We start from the raw sequence: 23,871 nt of genomic DNA, 5'->3' as shown, positions 1-23,871 counted from the left end.
GGGGGATACAAAGCCATAGGCGGGCAGCTGATGGCACTGGGGTTCTCAGCAGCCTGCCCAAAATGGAATGTAGGCTTCTGATTTACTTCGAAAGCAGAGAGGGATCTCACCAACACAACTGCATAAATCTGGTTGCACTCATCTCGCCCTTCTAACAAAACGTCCCATGTTAAAAAACGTGGTTTGCTGTCCTCCTGTGCCTGTGGTTTAAGCTGATCCAAGTTGTGATGCTCTGCAGGTCAGAAGCAAGCACTGATCATGTCTTTTGCATTGTTGTTTTTAATAGGAATTTCGTGGAGGAGAAGCTGGGTGCGAAGTATGTGGAGCAGACCAGAGTGGACTTAGCTAAAGCCCTGGAAGAGAGCAGCCCAGCCACGCCCGTGTTCTTCATCCTGTCTCCAGGGGTAGACGCCCTCAAAGACCTCGAGGCCCTTGGTGAGTGGCCAGGAGGTCTGCTGGCTCACCCTCCCACCTTCCGTCCAAGGCCCACCCACCCTTCCTTGCAGTTTATAGTTACCTTAGTTTCTTTCATTTTTATTTTTTCCATTTGTTGGAGACTGGGTGTATGGAAAATGTTAGACTAATAATACTGTACAGTCTGAAGAAATGTTCAAAAGGCACATTCCTCTAGTTGGCATAATGCACGTTCCTTTTGTACTGTTTCCCACCTTTTGACTGTATGAGGGCCAGAGGGCAATTTTCTCCATGCTCGCGTAATCTTGCGCCCCCCGTGACTAAATAATGGTCATTAGAGCAGATCTGTTCGAATGTGCAAGGCACGGTCGCTTTGTGCTTTGGATTGCCATCCCCCGCGGCCCGTGCTGAGAACGCCAGGTTAATAGAGCTGTGACCCGACTGTGCTCAATTCAAGTGCGGCCTCGCAAGGTGAGAGGCTCCTGCATTTTCCCAATGAGCCGATCCCTTCAACAAAAACGATGTGATACCTACCACATGTTGCTCCTTTTTATGAGGGAAATGCTTTGCGACTCCTGCAAGAGTTTATGAAGCTCAGTAACAATGCTTGCCATCTATCAAAATGTCAAAAGCTTCATTGCCACAAAACCAGAGGGCCTGATTTTCCACCCGCCTCGCTAATGCTTGCAAGGAGGCAGCTGTGGAGAGCTCAAAATGCTGCTTGTTGAAATGACAAGAGGTGTAGGTTGGGTTGTGCAGGAAAGTGACCTGGAAGGTAGGAGAGGCGAGCACAGACAGACATCGGACCGCAGAGCCCCACACTCTTCTCACCTCTCCCCGATTCACTTTTCCCCGCCCTGTTGTATCACTCCACAGGCAAAAGACTTGGGTTTACCATTGACTCAGGAAAATTCCACAACGTGTCTTTAGGACAAGGTCAGGAGACAGTGGCAGAAATGGCACTGGAGAAAGCTTCCAACGGAGGACACTGGATCATACTCCAAGTGAGTATTACGTTTTCATGGACATCATGGAGTGAGGACACAGCGGGCTGCCCAGCCCATCCTTGCACACGACTCCTGGTGATTTGGAGAGCCCGACGGACTTTGTCAGTGTTACTGACAGCCCCCAAGGTGGCTAGGGGCTCTGCTGACAAGGGTGGTTGTCATCTTTCGAGGGATTTTCTAGGCATTGTGCTCTACAATTAAAAATACTAGCGGGATCCCTCTCACACTCCTGACTTAGACATGTCTGGAATATTCCGGTAGTGCCCGCGGACAAACGGGCTTGCAGAGATGCCAACACTGCTGTCGTAATTGCTCTCATTTGCACCTTGCTTTGAAGGTTATGTATTATCTGCTACAACTCTGCCCTAACTAGTTACTACGTAGCATTCTCTTTGTTTGTAAATTAAGAAGATTAAGATAGACAACCTGATGTGTCCCTTTCCAGGCTAGCATTATCTGGGTCCAAGAGTCTACAACCCAGTGTCCCCCACGTGGCTCCCTTGACCAGGGATTGTAGTGAGAACCCAGCAACCGATGGGGCCCAGCCCGGCTTTAGGGGCACTTGGGAGCCAGGCTGCTGGACTCCTTCCACAGGAGGACATACCAGCTATCTCAGCAGGTCTGCGCATGGCCATTGGATTCACTGTACCCGGCTCCCACAGGTTCTCACGCCTGTGTCGGGCCCTTTACTAGGCAACTGTCAGGTTACATCATCTGCAGCGATGCAAGATGATGTCATTCCCATTATAAAGGTGAGACAAGGGAGCCTCGGAGGGGTCTGGAGAACCTCCAGGCCACAGAGCTGGAAGGGGGCCGAGCTGATACTTGAGTCCAGGCTTGTTTGCCAGCAGGTGACGCTTTTCCACTAGCTGGCCCATGCGGCCACCCTCATGTGGAGATAGGAAATGGCCTCTTTAGTGTCTCCAGGACCCAAGGGGGATGCATTTTGCATTGCTGCTTGAAATAAATGAGCTTCCTGAAGGCTTCAAGCAGAACATAACCTTCTGGAGTGTGCTGCCTGCTGCTCAGATGAGACCTTAGTGAGGTTACTGGGGATGCTGTGTCCCGACTGGGGTTCCCAGAGCCAGGCAGCTGACAGTGGAGGGTTTGTTTTATTTCAAGAGACAGCAGTTCTTCCCCTGACAGCTGTGTAGATGCTGGGATCTTCCCTGGAAAGAAGGAGTTCTTTGAGAGTTCTCCAGCATCCAGCAGTTCAAACTGGCAAGAACCTAAGAGGAGTATAGTTGTTCTCCAGAGAACATAGTATTCAAAGTAACATGTTTCTGTTGTTTTTAGATCTATGTGAGGCTTCCAGTGGCCTCTAAGAATGCAAATTATAAGTTTCACCATTTTTTAAAAATCTCAAAATATTATTTTGTGAAGTATCTGCTTTGGGAAATCTATTCTAAACCTTTGATTTTGGTTCTTAGTGGTAAGCCAGTAATGTAGACCATAACTTGCTATTCCTCTCCACACACAGAATAATTGGAGAGGAGAGGCCATCCCAGGCTTTTGGTTGTCCCAGATCCTGGAAGATTCTAGTACCTCTTTGACTGACAGTTAAAAGAAAAGCAAGACTTTGAAGAAAGAGACCAAAATGGGACCTTACTATATTGTTTGTAATTTACATTAACTTAAATTATCAAGTGTAGAGATGCGATATGTATGCCCGTATTAATACGTTCTTAACCAAACTCGACAATGATCAATTGCTATGATCAGATAGAGTCCCTCCAGGGATACTCGGCTAGCATTTTATCAAAAGCCGACACTCTAGAGAAAATTATTACACAGGCACAGGCTGGCAGCTATCTTATCACAGATGGTTTGTGAATTAACATAATGGGTTTTAAAAATCATTTTTCATGGGCAAAACATGGGTGGTTTTCAGTGAGTGCGGATTGGCTCAAAATGTTGCACATGCCTTGTAGCCTTTGGGCAAATGGGCACAAGGGTCTCGCCAGTACCAAAGCCAGTATCCTTGAGAATAGCCCCCAGGTGGGACCCCCAGGTGCACATGTGCAGTGGCGGCCCCCTTGGGGGTTTCTCAGGCTTCTGACTCCAATGTCATGGCCTAGAATATGTTTACATTTGTTTCGAGTAAACTTTTCAAGTGAGGGATTGTCGTAGTCCGTAAGATAGAGAATTGGGACATCCACGGTGGGTAAACGTAGGTTTACAGTTGTGCTACAGATAATGCAATACTTAATAAATAGCAACACAAGAATTAACTCTGTGTGTTCCGCAGACTTACAACTGTAAACCTGCATTTGCCCACCCCTGTATTTGAGGTTGCAAAACAGGTTTTAATATTGGTTTTGGTCTACTTACTTGTATGAGTGGCACAATTCGGTGTGAAAAGCACTCTCATTACAACCTAGTAGCAAGCAGGTAGGAGAGGAGACTTAGGGAGAGCCCTCACCTAGTGTATAGGTGTATAGTGTAGGGTTGCCATACCCAAGTATCACAGATTGGGGGGCTTAGTCAACAGAAATTTAATTTCTTGTACTTCTGGAGGCTACAAGTGCAAGATCAAGGTGTCGGCAGGGCTGGTGTATTCTGTCTCTCTCCCTGGTGTGTGGGTGGCTGTCTCCTCCCTGTGTCTTCACATAGTCTTCCCTCTGTTTATGTGTCCTAATTGCCTCTTCTTATAAGGACACCAGCCGTGTTGGGTTAAGGCCAATTCTAGCGACTGTATTTAGCCTTATTGACCTCTTTAAACACCGTGTTCCAACGACAGTCACATTTGGAAGCACTGAGGGTTAGGACTTCAACACATGAATTTGGGGGGCATAATCCAGCCTGTGACACCTCCAATGTTCAATATTTGCCAAGGGGAAAATAACCTAATGATATGAACCCATGAATCACTGTAGGTCTTTTTACAACAGAACTATTTCAAAGAAAGACGCCTGCACCACTGTTCCCATCCCTGTTTGCCTTCGCTCTCTGTATTTTTGTAGCTGTTATAATGATAAATGCTCTTCTTTGTTGGAAATGATGACATATCCCTGCAGGTGAAGTTTCGCTCACTGTATTGGCTTCTCAAAGCCAGGGAGCATGTGAGGTCTGGCCTCACGCTTCTCCCCCAGCACCAAGCTGTGCTCGGGGGCTGCTTAGTATCAGAAGAGCAAATTTGTGAACCCTAAAACTGAAAATCCAAGAGTCCTGGTGGTGACATTTTTTTCTCGCATGACTTCTGACAGCTCTAGAATTTAAGAAAATAGCATGATTGGAATACATAGAACATCTTTTAAAAGATTGATTGCTTTCTTTTTCAGCTAGCCTTTCATCCCTCATATCTCTTTGAGTCCATATTCTGATGAGTAGGAATTTGAGTAGAGGAGGTTTCCATCAGAAATAATGAAGTGGGTGATCTGGTACATTTCTGGCCTTTTGTTTTTATACTTGATTAAACTAACCCATGGAAGTCTCAGTAATTGAGTTTGAGCTGTAACAAAGAAGAGTATCAGGCAACCCCATCTCGGGAGTAATGGGTGGGTGTTGGAAGCAGGTAAGTGTTGGAAGGAGATTTGGGTCTACAAAGACAGCCTGTGGTGAACTGCAGCACTTAATGTCCATTGTTCAATCTGTTTATTCTGTTCTCCTAACGTGATAGTAAAAGAACATTTAAATAACGATTCTCTGAGTTTCCAACACATTGATATATTGCAAAATGGTGTGATCCTGTAATTTAAGTAATATGCTTGAGTTTCACAGGAATTATAAATCCTACTATCTTCCAGAATGTCCATTTGGTAGCCAAGTGGCTGGGAACCTTGGAGAAACTCATTGAAAGATTCAGCCGAGGGAGCCACGGAGACTACAGGGTTTTCATGAGTGCCGAGCCTGCGCCTACACCAAGTGAGCATATCATCCCTCAGGGACTCCTGGAAAACTCCATTAAGATCACTAACGAACCCCCCACAGGAATGCTGGCCAGTTTACGTGCTGCTCTCTACAACTTTGACCAGGTAAGGACGTAGAGGGAGCCTGGTCTGACACTGAAGGCAGGTGTTCTCGCAAGACTGTGGAACCATCACCTATTTGCGTACCTTGTGCAGAGGGCTGAGGTGAAATCTTGATGTGTGTGTGTGATGTGTGCATGCGGGTGTGCATGTGTGTGCATGTGTGTGTGTGTGTGTGCGTGCGTGCACACGCATGCTTGCGTACCTTTTTCTCTAGTACCCTCTGGGCCAATTCCAAACCCACATTATGAAGGAATTATAATAATTAGCTACCTAAGAATATCGTTTTGATAAATACAGCTAATTACTTCATTAAATAATTGAGTAATTCATAGCCTGTATAAATACAGTAGACTGTATACACAGAAGGCACTCAGAAAATCTTGTTGAATCAATTACGTATTCGCAGTATGCTTTTTTGTGACCTGGGGTGGACATATGTTTGTTTTTTAATTGTCCCCCAATTTATAATTTCTGCCTATTTGTGACATGCTCAAAGTAACTACAAAATAGTTTGGTATATTGAAATAGGATTTATCTAACTCCCTAAAACAATCATCTTTATTCATGAAAAGTGAGCATTTCATGAACAAATATGCTTCAGCCTAATTGTCCCTCAGCTTTCTTTTCTCTTTGGTAAGAGCTCTCTGATAACGTAATAAAACTCTGGGCACTCTCCCCAGGGAATTGCACTTTTAAAAACTGTGGCCCATGTAATCATAAGGATAAACAGATTCCCCCAAAGCATGTGAATGAAGTCCTTCTCCAGCCCAAAACCCACCAGTTCTAGTTTATTGGTGAAAGTATCAGTTCTTTTCATTGCTATCTGAAAAACCACTTTTAGTAACTGAAGGTCACATTTATTGGAAAGATTCTGAAGAACTTCAAGGGGAACATTATTTCTTATCTAATGAAAAGGATCCTTTGAAATATTAAGACTAAATTTAGTCATAAGTAGCAAAATCAAAGCTAATCAAAGTGATTCACTAAATGAATTTGCCATCAAACTTATTTTAGCCAAAACTAAATACACAAATAGAAACTTTCAAGAAAACATAAAATTTTTAAGAGTCTTTTATGCATGCTGACATGTCATTACATTAGAAAACAAGATGTGGTTTCTGTTCAGATTATGGAATTCATGGGTTTGAGCCAGTGCTCCCTGGCTACCAGTGAATAGGTTCCCAGAACCCTTTTTCAGTTAGAATCATAGATGGCTATTTATGAAAAAAGTATTTTAAAAAGCAGTGGCTTAAACAAGATTAAAAGGTATTTCTGCCATACAGGATTTCTGGAAGTAGATCATTTAGAGCTCATCTCTGTCACCACAAAGTAGTCAAAAACACAGTTTCTTCACGGGTTTCCTATTCCATCATCTCTAGGATGGACCTGCCATGGTCTCAGGTGGCTGTGAGAGTTCAGCCCCCAAATCCATGTTCCCAACAATAGGAGGAAAGAGGGAACAAAGATGATGAAGGGGCCCCAGCCAGTGTCACTCAGTTGGTTGGGCATTGTCCCACAAACCGAAAGATCAGGGTTAAATTCCTGGCCAGGGCACATGCCTGGGTTGCAGCTGTGGTCCCCTAGGGCACATGCAACCGATAAATGCTTCTCACCCTCTCCTTCTCCCTCCCATTCCCTCTCTCTAAAACCAAAAATAAGATATTTTTTAAAAAAGATGACAAAAGGAACATGTTTGATTTCTTTTAAAGATGCTTCCTACAAATTAATACACAATCCTTTTATCTCATTGTTCAAACTTTGCATTAACCTAGCTGCAAGAGAGGCTGGGAAAAGTACATTTATCTTGGGCAGCCATATGCTCAGCTAAAAGTCAATGAGGAGACATTTTAGGGCAGGCAATTAGTGATCTGTATGACAGATGGCTTCTGTTCCCAAAATCCCCTTGAATCACCCTGGGCGTTCTGTGCTGCTGCTGCGGCCCTATCTTGCGGAGGCCTGCAGGGCACTCATTTGGGTTAGGTAAATGAATCCAGTTGCTCCTGTTGACTCTCTCCTCAAATGAGAAAAGCACCTAAAGGATCTAGGCAAGTTAACTATTCTGTTTGGGTGTTTTTGTTTCGCATTCTTTAATTTCCAAATCCAATTAAATCTGTATTTTTAATGTTTCCCAAAATCACAATTTGTCTCCAAACTTTGACACATGTCTTCATATTGAACACAGTTCATTTATTATTAGTTCTTTATTACCCTCAGCATTGCAGAATGTTTATGTAGAAACAATCACTTAGTGACCAAGACATAAAGAACCATTTTTTTGTAGGATGTTGTCTACATGTCTCTTTCAGCTCAATAGCATCTGCCTCTTGAAGAAGAGTCATAAAGGAGTACTGTTTGGGCTCCTTTCATCCCCAGAGAACCAGATTTTTAAAGTAAGAATATAGAGTTCTGTTTCTGTAAGATTTGCAGCAAAAAGGAAGAATCGTGTATGTAGCGATGGCATTGGTGTGCACACAACACTTTCATGTGTTCGTGCCTGTTCTCTGTTCCCAGTGCTGTTGATACACTTTCTGATATTTATTTGCTCATGACTTGGTTTATGAAACTACGACTGACCTGAAATGTGGAATGTCAGGGTAGACTCATACTTTTTCTTAGGAAAGCCTGATTCATATATTCTTCCAATGGCACGATGAAATGGACATTGATTTGTGATTTTTTTAGCAGTGAGGATAAAAGTAAGTCAGTTATATGAACTATAGGTGGAATTAATGTACTTAGTTATATGGTTTCTCTTTCCTGCCTTCACAAGCTTGCCTTTTATTAGATGTTTAGTTGTAGAAAAGTTATTTTTAAGGATTGTATATGCCCAAACCCCATAAGTTACCAAGAAATTGCCTCATGACTTAGTTAGGTCTACACTGTATGTGGCCTGGCCAATTCTAGAACTATATTTGTTGGTAGCCCTGGATTCTGATGAAAGAGATACAGGAAGAAACTAAAATGCTCTTCTGGTCCTAGACCAGAGAACAGTTCTGGTCCTGGTTTCAACTTTTACCAGAAGTCCCCTGGGAGACCAGCTCCGAATCCCACCCCAAAGATGCTGAATAGCTCGGCAGGTGGCCCAAGCTGTCAGATCCATTTTAAATGTTGACTGGCTGTACTTTGACCATTTTAAAGGACAAGACAGGAAGGTGCAGATTTGGCCTTTCCTCCTTCTGCTGCCCAACCTCAGCTGAAGGTTTTTGACTTTTCCTGTTTGCCTCACAGAGCTGCCACATCTGAAGACGGTAAAGTACTGCCTTTAAGCCATAGATCAGATGGCAGTTTTTTTACCTTGAATTTTATAGCTGTTGGGGCCATAACCATATCATATAGTCATACGAGGCCTCTGCTTTCCTTCTGAATTTTCAAAACAATTTTACACATCTAGTCTATTGGGCATATATATGTATTTCTAATCTTCCATATGCCATTCTATCATCCCAATGGTGAATTTTGCTTCTAGTTCATTGGAAGGGAACCATTTGTTGTGGTGGTTGTGTTAGTGAAGGGTCAGCACAAAATTATAGTGATTCACACCAGGTATTTTCTCTCGTACATGACTGGCAGCTCCGTTCCATGGGATCAGCCACACGCCCAGGCTGATGGGTGTGTCCACTATTCCTAACAATGGCTTCTGTGATTGTCCAGTCATCATCATTTTTAGCCCACAGAAAAAGGAAAAGAGTGACAATCAGGGCAAAACAATTTCCTTTTAAGTAAATGACTAAGTTAGACACATCATTCCTGCTCAAATTCTGTTGGCAAAAACTTGGTTCTATAGCGTGCCTGGCATCAAGGGTGACTGGGAAATAGTTTTTTGATGGGTGGCCGTGTGCCCAGAGAATCTGTATCACTATGAGACCAGGGGTAAATAGTATTTGGGGTTAAATAATATTTGCCTATAATAATGAAACTAAGATGGTGTCCTTTTGTTGTCCAGTTTTTTGCAAGGACAATTTTGCAGGGGGAAATGATGTCAACAGTATTACTGCTGGTTGAAATGCATTTGTCTCATTTTCTAGCGAACTTAGAAGCATTCAGAAGAATAACGAAAGCAAAATAAAAGTGTTCCTCTTAAATCAGCAGACAGGCAAATGCCAAATAGTCTCCTCTGGTGCTCTGGTAGGATAGGCGGCCCTGCTGAAAACTGCATGGTAGCTCCCTTCTAAATCTCCCTCATCATCCTTTACAGGACCATTGAAAGCCCAGACCCTTGCCCTCAGAAACCACACAGATGAATAATGAAATGTTTTTCTTCCCTCCCAGGATACACTTGAAGTGTGCTCCAAGGAGCAGGAGTTTAAAGGCATCCTCTTCGCTCTGTGCTATTTCCACGCCTGTGTGGCTGGGAGACTGAGGTTCGGCCCCCAGGGCTGGAGCCGCAGCTATCCCTTCAGTCCCAGAGACCTCACCATTTGTGCCAATGTCCTCTACAACTACTTAGAGGCAAACCCTCACGTAAGAGCTGGTGGTCGGGGAACCTCTTCCGGGGAGTGGCCTGAATCTGTCGGTCTTTGGGCACTATCAAAATGGACCATCATCTCTCTTTGGAAGCTATTATTAAAATGGTTGACACTCTATCTGCATCGTCTGCCAAGTGTGAAAATCAACCAGATCAAAGGTTTCCTTGCAGTGGATGCTCGAACTTCATAAGATAGGTCAAACCAGTTCTACATCAGCAGCTTCGTGCAAAAAAAAAAAAAAATGTCCTCCATTATGTTAACAAAAACAGTGGTTTACATGTGCATAGATGCCAGATTCATTAGGCAGGTAATGAAGCATTTGCACAAATGTAATTACATACAGCAATTCTGACAGTTCATAACACTGCATTAATAATCACTACAATTAGTCCTGATGATGGAAGCAATTTACAGCGCGTCACAAGGATAAATAATGGTGCATTTCCTGCATATGTCATTATTATGTATTAAGCATGCCACCTTGTTGTGACTTTCTCAGTAATGTTCCCCTTGATTTGAAGGTAAAGGTAGATGAATGATTTTATTTTGTAGGTAAAATGTGTTTTACAGATGGGAATGGCAGTGCTTCATCAAGAACATTTGTGTAAACTCTTATAAACCCAACGATTGGATTCCAAAAAGGAACCATTTGTAAGAATTTTCTAAAAAAAAAAAAAGAATTTTCTGGCTTAGTCCTCATAAGGGGGGCTTTTTTCTGTTAAGTTAAATTTGAGATATATTTGTCAAAACCAACCAGGTGCTGTGTTTTTAGGCCACACTTTCTATAAAGGGACTTTAAAATAACTCATCCATTTTTCTGTGTATTAGGGACTTTTTATGTTCTCTGGGTAACCATGGCACAATTTTTGTTAACAAAGTTTTCTCAAACTTCAGAGGTGACTTGACTGCCATCAGAATGTACTCATATATACTTGGTACAGGACACGGGTGTGTCCTCCCAAGAAACACATTTTGAATAAGTGGTGTCCAAAATAAATGGCCTTACTATGGTACGCGATCATCAATATTCAATATCCATCACTTTTTAAATCTATGATATTAAAAAGGAGGTCTGCTTATATGTACCTTGGGCATATTTTGACCCTTCTAAAAATCATTCTGTTGATCTTAACATGTTTTGTTTTAAATGTTGCACATACAACTGATTATTATATCAGTTCTCAGCAGAAAACAAAATGGACCACTTGACACTTTTATTGAAGTCCTTCCCAACTGTCCTGTGAGGGTGACCAGCAGGTTGGTCCTGTGTCCACTGAGTCTTGTACACGATTGAGAGAGAAAGGAAGGGGACAAAGAGAGGAGTTGACATGTGTGTTCCTCTCCAGCTCTCACATCCTGAGGCCGGGCAACACCTGGTGGCTGTTTGAGTCCCACCGCTTCCCCCACCCCCACCCCTACCCCTGCCCTCCCCACGTTGTTCCAGATCAGCACAGCCTTAGGCGGCCGACACACTCACCTGTCTCTCAGATGTCCTGACCTGAATCATTTGCTACACATCACCAGGCAAGTTCCGAGGATTGGTGAATTAAGTTCGCACGTGCACATGGTCTGGTTGTACCTGCCCTTTTGAAGACAGTATCTGTAAAAAAGCAGATCAAGATTTGGGGGAAGAGTATCAGTTATTAAAAAGCACAGACACGCTAGCTGATTAAAATCTTGAGGGAGATACATATCGGATGGTGAGCTGTAGAGCAGCCATAAATTAGATGTAATCAGAATAAGAAATAAGATTAGGAAGTCTTTGTTTACAGCCATCTCAGCTCTATAGGGCGGTTGTCCACGGGGCGGCTGAGAGCAAGAGTGTGGTGTAGCCACTTCTCTTTTATTTTTCATTCACATCAAACCAGCTTTTAAAAGAAAGACACATTTGAGGTGCATTTATGCACATTCACATAAACTTGGAGCGAGTACGTTGGACTCACTGAAGCCATTTACTTGTTCTGTCACATCGCGCGACAAAGGAAGGCTATAATTAAGTTTTTACTTGAACTGTTGGGAGGCGGTGTATTGCCCCCGAGGGTACAAAGGTTCCTGTCTAGAAAGGCTTCATCACAAACTGGCATGTTTTGCAAACCCAGAGGAAGCTAAAGGGTAGCAAAGAGAGGCTTCAAACGCTGCTAAGCCAAATGAAGAGGAGACAGAGTGATTTCTGGAGTAAGACATGGTGCAGTCATTAGTTACAACTCTTCGACTGTTGGGCAGGCCGTAAAACGGGCCCTCCGGTCCCTCTGTGGCAAGCGGATTCGTTTGTGTGAACTTCTGGAAGTTGAAGGACTTCAAAATCTACCCCCAATTCAAACTGTGTGGGTTTTCTTTTCCCAAATCAGACCATAAAAACGTGCCATACCTCCAAGGCCCTGGGAACCAATTCCTTCTCGGGACTTTTGGCTGAGATTTTGAGTATGCAAGCTTTCCCTGCATGACATGTTCTAGGACTAAGTCAGTTTGCTTTGAAATCTGCATAAAAAGGTCATTGTAGTGAATTTTCACTGCATGTATGAACACACTGAAAATCTTTGTCTCGAGGAAGTCTGTGCAGAAGCCCAGACACCTTCTGAACTTCTTTTACAAGGCCAGTGCTCTAAGGCTTCTGCTGTGGAGCCTGTACCTCTTTTAAATGTTCCTGCTGTTCCTGGGGGCTTGGGGGGCATAGAGGTGGAGGGGCTTGTGGAGAGGCAGGTGCCTCCTGCCCAGTGAGCCCTCTGAGGCAGATGCCCTGGGCCCAGAAGTGAACATGTGTGTGCTTTCCCCCCAGGTCCCATGGGAAGACCTCCGGTACCTTTTTGGTGAGATCATGTATGGGGGCCACATCACCGATGACTGGGATCGCAAACTGTGTCGGGTGTATTTAGAAGAATTCATGAATCCATCTCTGGTAAGGCATATTTAAAAATTCATTTCAGTGGGGAGAAAATTCTGGTAAGAATTTTTTAAATTTCATCATATTAATAGTTCTTTTTTTTAAAGGTTATATTTATTTAGTTTTAGAGAGAAGGGAAGGGAGGGAGAAAGAGAGGGAGAGAAACATCAATGTGTGGTTGCCTTTCGCACGCCCCCTACTAAGGACCTGGCCCACAACCCAGGCATGTGTCCTGACTAGGAATCAAACCAGCAACCCGTTGGTTTGCAGGCTGGCACTCAATCCACTGAGCCACACCAGTCAGGGCTATATTAATAATTCTTAAATGTTATTGAGGATTCTTGGCCTTTTGTGAGTACATTCTGGTCCACCTTCAAGGGTATTGGAAATCTGTCTAAAATGCAAAGTCTCGGGCTGCATCCTAGACATATAGGATCAGAGTCTGCATTTTGACAAGCCCACCCAGGTGATTTCTGTGCCCATGGGAGTATGCCCAGGTGAAGCCCTCTCACATACACTGACTCACAGCGTGAGGGATGCAGGACTGACACTGTTACCCAATGATGTGAGAGAGAAACATCGATTGGTTACCTCCTGACTGGGGATCGATCCTGCAACCTGTAACCTCAGTATGTGCCCTGACCAGGGATGGAACCCACAAGCTTTTTTGTGTGCGTACATGGTGACACTCCAACCAACTGAGTCCCCGGCCAGGGCACTGTTGCCCCTTGTACAGACAAAAAACTGAGGCACAGTGATCTGCCCCGATCACCCCATTATCACTGGCAAGAAGACAGGTGCACTGGTTTCAAGGACACCGAAATTCGTCAAGTCTGTAGCTATTCCTGTCACAGGAGCCATGGAGTCTCCTACATTTTAGTCGCTGACTTCTAACTGAATATGTGCTCAAGGAAAGTGTGAAAAGTGTGGTGGCTTGAGAGCCCAGCTCTTCCCTCTGTGAGGAAGGGGAGGTGCAGCCCTGTGCTGGAGCTGAACGGGACGAGGCAGCCTCTGCCCGTTGCCCGTCCTCCCCACCTGCTGTCTCTGCAGACCAAGCACCCGCGTGGTTCACGGCTAGGGCTGTCTTTTCCAGCAAAAGGACTCCAGGGTTTTCCACGTTGAAGTAGCCAAGTGGTGGCCACACTTTTCTCGTGTTCTCCCTCTCTGAAAAGGTTTCCTGGTTCGTGGCCAAGGCGTGGCCATTTCTTAGAAACCCAGGGCACCCCACACCATGTCATCTCTACTCCCAGTCAGACAACCTCCCGTTTATAGTTTCTCTGGGACGCCATCTCATAAGACATTAGATAGTTTTGATCACCTTCCTCAAGTTCCCCTTGGGAAATAACAATGGTGTATTAGAAAAATTGTGTAGTGCAGTCTAGTACAGAAAATTGGGGACAGTTTATTTTTCTGACTACTTTCAATAATGTTAAACAGAGCAGGGGAACAAATACCTTCCTGCCATGCGACTATTACCTGTTTCTTTCGATCGTGCATCTCCTGGTCTTTCCTGAGTTCTAAATGAGCAGAATTTCACAGGCCAGGGAGGCTCTTCCCATTGAAAACAATTGGAAGTCACTCCTCAAAAGAGGTCTGGGAGCAGATTACCATGGAGACGGGGACGCTAAACGGTGGTGGTGTGTGACCTTTACAGAGGCTGATTTCTCCAAATGATGGTGGAGGTCAGGGGCAGAGAGAGAAGATAGTATGAGCCTCATTCTACTGACAAAGAGATTGAAACTCAGATAAACAGTCACTTTTAAAGCTACCAACCTATTCAGGGGTGGGAACTGAGCCAGGTCTGGCTGGCTATAAACCTTAAGCCTTTTCCTTTGTGTTGGAGTATTCCTGTGCTTTGCTCATTGCCTGACATACAAACGGCACCCCCACACGTGTGTAAAGACTGCCTGGGTGTCCTTCCAGAGAGCACGGACCATCGGCTGCCCCACCAGCAGCGTATGTGTGTGGGCTCAAACGCCCAGCTCCTTCCACATCCACTCTGTGACATCTTTAAGTGGTTCCACTCTTCGGCTAGTTTCTTTGCTTGAAACCATCTTCACCTGTTCGTCTTTATTGAAGGACAGTTAACGGTGGCTGTTTAAATTTTTGTCAGGCATTTCGTGAACACTAACAGGGAAGACCCAAGTCCCTCTTTGTAGGAAACGAAGTTTGGTTTAAAATGTTTATTCCAACTTGTGGTTTCATTATTCGTATTTTGTGCCCATATTTGTATTTTGGCTAGTGTGTCCATCAGAGACTAATAAGATGAGTCTAAGTATCCTTCACGGTTTTGTTTTGGTCACCCTGAGCAGGTAAAGTTTAAATTTTGGTTATTCTGATAGCTAAATGGGAAAGAAAAGAAGATGTGAGTAAGTGATTAAAACAGACTGTGGTGACCTCTGGTGAAGGTAGTCCAGGTTGCCCTGTCATCGGGTCAAGTTTTCTGTTTCTGGCACCACGAGAGGCTAAACTGGAAAATCCTCACAGGACAAAATCAAAGTAGAAGTGCTGACTTGAATATTTAAAATGCCTTTTGGAATTCACAGACAGCAACTGTGTATCATCCCTAAGGACACAGGCTGCCTGGGAAATCTGGGGTTGCAGGTTTGAGAAGGAAGGAACAAACTCATTACTCACAGATGCCGTGATTGTGTAGAAAATCATTAATATGTTGTCCCTTACTAGACGGAATTCCTTACGGGGTAGGCTGCATGAATCTTTTAAACTTCCAAGGCTTGTCTGGGTTATACTAGCTGACCGTGCGTATTATTGAATAAGAATTTGGGGCATCAGTACATACTATTGAGTAAGAATTTGTCAATATCCACTTTGTCTCCTGGTAATGGTGAGGGGACCAGATGGCATAACATACACCATGACAGAAACAACCCCCAATTTCGGAAAATGATTTAGAAAATCTAGACATAAAATAGCTACATTTTTTTTAGGCTATGGCTTTTTTTTTAAGTTGCATCCCCTTGTACAATTTAAAAGTGCATTAGACAGAATTTATAGCAAGAGAGACTAGGAAAATGAAAACAGAGGTATAGTGGCCCCTGGGAACTGAAAAAAGTCAGAAAAAAAACCATCTGAGATCATAGTACAAAATTCTAAGCGCTTGATTGATTCTCTGTTTCTGGCTGGTCAGAGACTCAGGCCCAGAAATGCTAGTTACATTTTGGAGAGCTACATTCCCACACCTCCTTGGTTAAGAACATTCCTCTCCATGAAGTGTCTGCCCTCCGCCCCAGCTGTAATGAAGTGGACGGGCGTGGAAGCGCCTCACTACTGCAGCCTGTCATTCAGGAGACGGCTCTGCTCGGAGCACCTGCGTGTGCCAGCAACTGCCCCAGGGTCTGCGGGTGTTTCAGTGAACAGCACAGACTTTGCTGCGTTGCTCTAGGTCCTGGGGAGGTGGCACTGACCTGACTCCTCGTGGATACTGCTCTTTAAATATTACTTACACACACATATTTTTCAAACTATGCACATTCAACTGTGCATATTTGTAAAATTTGTACGTGACATGATTTGAGGCAGTACTGTGGAAAGCAGGTACACTGGGAAAGCATGGCCTATGGAGTCACACTGGAATGCATTAGGAATTAAGATTAAAATCAAACATCTGCCTGGGCAAGTTAATGCTTTCTCGATTTCTCTCTGCAAAAGGGGACGTTTGGGAGAATCAAAGACTGCAAGCATGTGACAGGGTGTCCAATACACAGGGTGGTTCAATGCCTGTTCATTTCCTGTGTGTGCATGTTTCACGTTGCCCCATGCAAACTGCAGACCAACTCTTCTTAGGGACAGGCTGCAGGTGTGTTCTTGGGACGCCTCTTAGAGGTCGGCCCAGTGCCATACTCAGAGCAGAATGATCGATTACAAAAGGGTCATGAAACATTTGGGAGAGCTTGCTGCCTGCCAGCACTGCTTACCAGTGTTCTCAGAGTGTTCAGGAAGCAAAGATCGATGCCCGTTCAGTTTGGAATAGCGGATTTTTCCCTTGTGGTTGGAGATCGAAGATGAACTTATGCTGGCACCAGGCTTTGCAGCCCCAGAGAATCTGGATTATGCAGGCTATCACCAGTACGTAGAGGAGATGCTGCCTCCAGAGAGCCCAGCGCTGTATGGCCTGCACCCAAACGCGGAGATAGAGTTCCTGACAGTGACGTCCAACACCCTCTTCAGAACTTTGCTGGAGATGCAGCCCGGCAATGCGCTCGTCAGCGAGGAGCTGGGCCAGTCCACAGAAGACAAGGTACAGGGTCTTTCTCCTCTTCACTATTGAAGGATGATGTATACACAGTGCCATGTACTCACCTTAAGTGTACATACAACTCAGTGGGGTTTTACCTTTGTGTACACCCATATAACCACCCAGGTCAAAGTACAGAATATTTCCAGTACCCCAGAAGGATACTCCTGCCCCTTACTGGTCAATATGCACGTCCTCCTCCTCGTTAGAGTTTTTTTCCAGCCCAAAGGTCGCCTTGCTGTCCTTACTCTATCACCAGAGCTAGGCCTTCCCCGTGTTTGAACGTCAGATACTGCAGTCAGATACTGTAGTATATACTGTATATACTACAGTATATACTCATCTACGTTGGGCCCCTTCCCTTCCACGTTACGTTTGTGGGGTTCACGCAGGGCGTGCAGGCAGCATGCAATTTGTTTGGTGTAGTACTCTGCTACGTGAGTGTACACTCCCTTAACCAGTGGGGGATGGGAGTTCGGGTGGTTTCTAGTTTTTCCACCATGATGTACAGCACGGCCGTGAACATTCTTGCATAGTCTGTTGTCAGTACACAGAGGTAACTCCCAAAGGTAACCACTCATAATATTCATAATCAGAAATGGAATTGCTGGACCAAAGGATATAATGTTAACACACTAACCATCAGATCTAATTCTAGTAAGGTCCCAGGAACTTTCAATATTATTTCTTGAAATAAGGCCATTTGTTGAGCAACTCATTTGTAATTTACTGATTGATTTTTATAGAAAGAGGGGAGGGAGAGAGAAACATCAGTTTGTTGTTCCACTTATTGATGCATTCATTGGTTGCTTCTTGTATGTGCCCTGACTGGGGATTGAACCCACAACCCTGGAGTATGGGACGATGCTCTGACCAACTGAACTATCTGGCCAGGACCAAAACTTGTAATTTGGAAAATAGAATTTGTTGTAAGGTATCCTATATACTAACATCTTCCATATGTGAATGTTAGAGTTTTTTTAAAAGAACATTAACGAGGTAAAGATTCATCCATTTGAGAAAAGCTATCATTTGACTAGAAGTAGAAAGGTGGATGAGGTTTTCATCTCACTTGTGGATTTCAGTCCTTCCAACAAGGAAATGTTGAAGCCAGAAAATGTGAAACAAACGAGGTGAAGATGCCCAACACCCCAAACAGGCAGACAGATTGTAGCAACAACCACCGTCGGATGCTTTGCGAGGCCCTAAGGAAAGCGCCCCAAGTAGTATCCGGATCCCCGATTCAGAGATGAGCTTCAGTGACATCCCAAGGCCAAATAGCGAGAGAGGGCCAATGAAGGAAACCAAGTTCTAGCTGATGCCAAAAGCCGTTCTTTTACCTGCCTTCTCTACTACACTATTTCGTACTCTCTACCGCCGTTGTAAATAAGTTTAAGATTCCAGAACCTGACAATTTACCCGCCAGGGTGCCAAAGCACCTTGTAAGCCATAGGCAGTAGTCTGAGAAGTCAAGGAAAGAGGGAAGGACATCTGAGGCTGAAGACAGGCGATACTACTCAGTCTCGAGCGCTTGTTGGTTCTCCACAGCTCAGTGAAACAGCTTAGATAGAGTAAATACCCACACTGGAGAACTACGTACACATTCACGTGTCCACCGTACAAATCTTTGATTTCTTCAGGGCAGCAATTATACAAGACAGAGCCTCCCTTGTTAAAAATGTTAACAAATTGCTCCCCAAATTTTAGGGTATGTCAGAGGGCAGCATCATAGAGTCACCAAAATTAGCTCAAGATTAAAGGACATCTTTGGGCCATGTGACTTTTCAAATGACTAAATTAACATATTACACAATGTAACCTACCTGCATGTTGGGGTTCTGCCTCCTCTGATTGTATTTTCACATACAGATGAAATGTGGTTGTTAACAGTTCTTATGTTCCCTAAACGCCAACAGTAAATGAACGGCAAACAAACCGTAGCTGCTCCCTGGCGGGATCTAAAGGGAGGAGGCTGCTTTGGTGCAGAAGGTGGCTGAGGTGGCTGGCAGTGTCCCTCGGCCACCTCCGGGAACGAGGAGGTGTCCTTTATAGCATTAGAGGCATTAGCAAGCATCTTTGGAAGTTGTATGTTCTGGGACTTAATATATAGAGTCAGTGTGACCAAAAATGAAATCGAAAAAGCAGCTCCATCTTTGTGTATTCATGACCTAAGGTTAAGAATGTCTTGGATGACATTTTGGAGAGACTCCCAGAAGAGTTCAACATGGCAGATATCATGCAAAAACACTCACACAGAAGCCCCTACATTCTTGTTTGCTTCCAAGAATGCGAGAGGATGAATATTCTCCTTCGGGAAATCCGCACGTCACTCCAACAGCTAGACCTCGGTTTGAAGGTAAGTTGAGGTGGGCTAGAGGAAGCTGCCCCACATCAGAAGGTAGTCACAAGGTGGCCCTTTTTCTCCGTGCAAGGGGGAGCTGACACTGTCGCCTGCTGTGGAAGCCCAGCAGTCGGCGTTGAGCTATGACGCGGTTCCAGACACTTGGAGCAAACTGGCTTACCCGTCTACCTACGGCCTGGCCACATGGTAAGCTGCCGCGTCCCGGCTCCCACCAGCCTTGCTGCCTCAGGGCTGGTTCACTGTTCTGAATTATTATTCAGCCCATAAGAGCCATAAACACTGTGCTTTGTGACAGGACTTGTTCAGTGCGCGAACGACCACCAGTTTCATTTCAGGTTCCTTAGTTAGTTGCTTCAAAAGCAAAAAAATCAATTAAAGCTCAGGGTCAGAGCAAGATTCCATTTCTGCCTCTTACTTATTTGCTGTTTGATCTTGGACAAACTACCTGACCTAATTTTGCATTTTACCATCTGAAAAATGTAGATAATAAAACTCTCTCACTGAGTTATTACCGCCATGGGAGGCAACTTGAATTTGCTCCGTATCATTATCTACACCTTCATCTTCTTTCTTTCTATTTGTTTAAATAAAACAGAATTTATGGGCTTACATGACTGAAAAACTGAAAGGTAGTCCAGCTTCAGACGTGGCTTGATCCAGGAGCCTGTTTTCAGCACCTGGCCTCTCTCTCTCAACTCTGTTGCTCTCCATGTTTTGTTTTTTCCAATTACAGTTCACATTCAGTACTGTACTAGTTCCAGGTGTACAGAAAGCATCTCACCCTGGGCTTCTTCGTTCTGGACCCCTACCTATTCTTTTGTTAGAGAATGTAATGTACCAGGCCTTTGCTGTAGGTGCTGGGGAGTAAATGGGATTCTTTGTGTCTGAGTTCCCGTCACTGCACTCTCGCTCCTCACTAGTAGCTTACCTGTAGGTGGAATGCTGGAACACGATCATTTCCGCTCAGAATTTGGTTGTCATAACTCCATTGTCTTCTGGCATTTATTGTAGCTGATGAGTCTGTTCTTAAAAATACTTGTTGTTTCTTCACACGTCATTTATTTTCTCTTTACACTTGATGTGTTATAATTTTACTACTATATTTAACTATGCATGGACTTTTAAAAATGTATCCTATTTGGTACTGTGTGATGTAAAAAAATTGGGGTCCACCTTTTATTTCCACTCTGAAAACTTCTTAGCCCTTGTCTCCAAACATTGCCTTCCCTGATCTCTTCATTTTATTTACCTACCCAAACTCTCGTATTTTCTGTGTGTGTGTGTGTGTGTGTGTGTCTGCTATATTCTGGTTGATTTTGTCACTTCTAGGTGATGTTTATTATATCTTAAGTTGTCTCCGGTCTACTATTTCTCCTCTTAGTTTTAAAATTTCATTGTCCCAAATCAATTTTCAGTTCCAGGTTGTTTATATTTGGGTGTAGGGGAGAGGTACCTGTCCTAGTTTTCTGTATTTATGACTATTATTCTTTTTCTTTCTCATGAGTTTAAACTTTTCTTCAGAGTCTTTTTTTCCGTATCCTCTTATTTTTATTTCCCGAGTTATCAACTTTCCCATTTGTTGGATGTGCTGGTGATTTTTCCTGCCGTATTATCAGTTCTTTTTTTTTAATTTTTTATTTTATTTTATATATTATTGATTATGCTATTACAGTTGTCCCATTTCTGCCCCTTCACTCAACTCCATCCTGCCCACTCCCTCCCTCCCACATTTCCTCCCTATAGTTCATGTCCATGGGTCATACTTATAAGTTCTTTAGCTTCTACATTTCCTACACTATTCTTACCCTCCCCCTATTTTCCACCTATCATTTATGCTATTTATTCTCTGTACCTTTCCCCCCTCTCTCCCCCTCCCAATCCCCTATTGATAACCCTCCATGTGATCTCCATTTCTGTGGTTCTGTTTCTGTTCTAGTTGTTTGCTTAATTTTCTTTTGTTTTGGTTTTAGGTATGGTTGTTAATAACTGTCAGTTTGCTGTCATTTTTACTGTTCATATTTTTTTATCTTCTTTTTCTTAGGTAACTCCCTTTAACATTTCATATAATAAGGGTTTGGTGATGATGAACTCCTTTAACTTGACCTTATCTGAGAAGCACTTTATCTTCCCTTCCATTCTAAATGATGTATTATCAGTTCTTTATACTTGCTCGACAGTTTAGATACTTTTTTAAAAAACTGACCTGTTCGCTGCTAGAGGTCTTTGTGAGCATTGCTCTCTTCTCTAAGCACAGGCTGCTGTGGAGGAATCGGAAGCTGCCGTATTTTTTCCCCTTTTATAAAGGCTTCATGTTTTCTCCTGACTAGGGGAGTCTCTATCTTCAGAGTTTAAAATACATCATAGTATTGAATATTCTGTTGCCAAATTTTCCTGAAATGCAGCATGGCCTTGATTACAGATTCAAATTCATAATTTAGGAACTCAAATTTTCTAGAATTATATTAGTAAATACATGTTGTTTCATTTCAACTTTCACCATATTTTCATTTTTTTGGCTTTAAAAATTTATTCTACTTTATGCTGCTTTGCTTTTTGCTTGTATCAGTATTTTTTCCACTTCTGAGATCTTCCAACCTAATTCCCTGTTTCTTAACCCACTTCATTATTTAAAACTTGTTTGGCTGTAATGTTTATCCTCTGTGGCAATATTTTGAGCTAGTCTCTTTCCATCCTTGCTTTCCTTTTTTTCCTCTGTTACCTTTCAAGTATGTTTGCCCTACCTACGTCAGGGATTTGTAATATGGGGCGGGGCACAGGGTTGTGTTCTAAGGTGGCCCAAGTTTGAACAGGACCTTTCAGAGCCTTCCCTCCTGCACAGCCCCATCTCAGGCAGCCCTTCTCTGCAGGGCTGGAGTGTGGGGATGAGTCCTCACCCGGCCCTGCTTCCTCTGCAGCTCCGATCCAAGCCAGGTCCCAGAAAACTTTGGGGCTGGACCGCATGGTATCGGTCCTGGAGAATTGTTTCACTGGCTTTTTTGTTGGCCTGTTCTTTCTGTGCTGCAATTTCTCCAATTTTTAACATTCTTTAAACCTACATTTCAAGGTTTCCCGGGTCTCCTAATGTTATCAAAGTTCGTTTTTCCTTCGCTTCTGTGAGCCAGCTCCCTCATGGTAAATTACAGATCCTCCCCACCTGTGCAGCTGAGATGCGCGAACCTGTGTAGAACAGCAGATTCTGAAACCACAAACAGGCAGTGGATAAAGTAACTTGATAATTACTAAGACCTTTCCCACCCTCAGGTAATTACTGCATGTGGGAAGGCTACTGTGGCAGGCTCCGCGGCCCCTGCCTTTCCTGGGCACTGCAGTCCAGGAACAGTCAGTAACGTTCCTGGAAGGCTGCTCCTCCAGTACCGTGCTCCCACGCGCCCTGCGCAGACGTCCCTCCGTGTAGAGTCACCACGTAGCACTAGAAGGATCTAAACAGTTGAATAATGGAGACAAATGTCCCATATCCCCCAGTGTTTCTTGTCTCTGATGCTTGTAAGACAGGAAATCCCTACTGGAAAAAAATCTAGCCCTTTAAAGGGGCAGACAACATTCTGCAAGTTATTTGCTAATGATTTTACTGGTCGTCCGTAGAGGACTTTTCTATCTCCGCCCTTCCCCAGAATCTACTTAAATCTTACCGGGAAACCTGTATTACTAAAAAGCAAGCTTGTTTCTTCCTGCCTTCTGTTAACCAGGTTTAACGACCTCCTCCTGCGATGTCGGGAACTGGACACGTGGACACAAGATCTTGCCCTCCCGGCTGTGGTGTGGCTTTCGGGCCTCTTCAACCCTCAGTCCTTCTTAACCGGTAAGGCCTGAGCTGCCAGAACCACACCCCTAGCGGGAACCCTTCCACCTGGGGGTGCTCCCCCGCCCTGCTCAGGCAGGAGCCTTTACAGAAATGGGGCAGGAGAGATTGAGGAAGTCTCTCCTCCTTCTGGGTAGGAAAGAGACCCAGGTGCGCTCCGGCGGACCTTTCCTGCCAAGGCCTCGCTTACAAGGGCCTCGCTCTGCCGTGGCTGTGCTGAAGCACCCAGTGATGGTGCCGACCGGGTGGCCTTAGCCATCCCGGTAAACACTGCTTTCTGAAAGCTGCGAGGTTGTCCCGATGGCCTTGGTTCACCAACCCTTGCTCTACTGCGGCCACAAGCAAATAACGCAGGCTCCGAAAACCCCCTGCGGGACCGAGGCACACCCAGCAGGGGCTCAGCTTCCCGGGAGCCTTACGCTCCACCTGACACCACTCCTGCCCCTTCTCCTCCCAAAGCGATCATGCAGACCATGGCCAGAAAAAACGAGTGGCCACTGGATAAGATGTGCCTGACGGTTGACGTGACCAAAAAAAACAAGGAGGAATACGGCCACCCGCCACGGGAAGGCGCCTATCTCCATGGGCTCTTCATGGAAGGTGAGCCACACCGTGGAGCACACGTGCAGTGCTTCAGTGAAGGGCCTTTCTTACCCAGGTTCCAGTATTTGCCCTCCCTCAGCATTCAGCCACAT

The 23,871-nt window shown here is 44.3% G+C and overlaps 1 protein-coding gene across 2 annotated transcripts in view; it reads left to right on the top strand.

Annotated features, from left to right (window-relative positions):
- Window positions 1-23,871, top strand: part of DNAH11 (dynein axonemal heavy chain 11) — a 249,553-nt gene that overhangs the window by 224,574 nt on the left and 1,108 nt on the right. For both annotated transcript variants that reach the window (XM_045197324.3, XM_053927361.2), the window contains 10 exons: window positions 287-435; window positions 1,291-1,418; window positions 5,168-5,395; window positions 9,662-9,853; window positions 12,635-12,754; window positions 16,755-16,997; window positions 19,168-19,350; window positions 19,427-19,542; window positions 23,064-23,176; window positions 23,636-23,776. In XM_045197324.3, coding sequence (XP_045053259.2) covers window positions 287-435; window positions 1,291-1,418; window positions 5,168-5,395; window positions 9,662-9,853; window positions 12,635-12,754; window positions 16,755-16,997; window positions 19,168-19,350; window positions 19,427-19,542; window positions 23,064-23,176; window positions 23,636-23,776 — 1,613 coding nt within the window. The remainder of the gene's footprint in view (window positions 1-286; window positions 436-1,290; window positions 1,419-5,167; window positions 5,396-9,661; window positions 9,854-12,634; window positions 12,755-16,754; window positions 16,998-19,167; window positions 19,351-19,426; window positions 19,543-23,063; window positions 23,177-23,635; window positions 23,777-23,871) is intronic.

The sequence above is a fragment of the Desmodus rotundus genome, chromosome 6 (assembly GCF_022682495.2).
Source record: "Desmodus rotundus isolate HL8 chromosome 6, HLdesRot8A.1, whole genome shotgun sequence".
NCBI classification, from domain to species: domain Eukaryota; kingdom Metazoa; phylum Chordata; class Mammalia; order Chiroptera; family Phyllostomidae; genus Desmodus; species Desmodus rotundus.
Note: the sequence above shows the minus strand (reverse complement) of the source record. Positions and strands in the feature narration are given on the sequence as shown.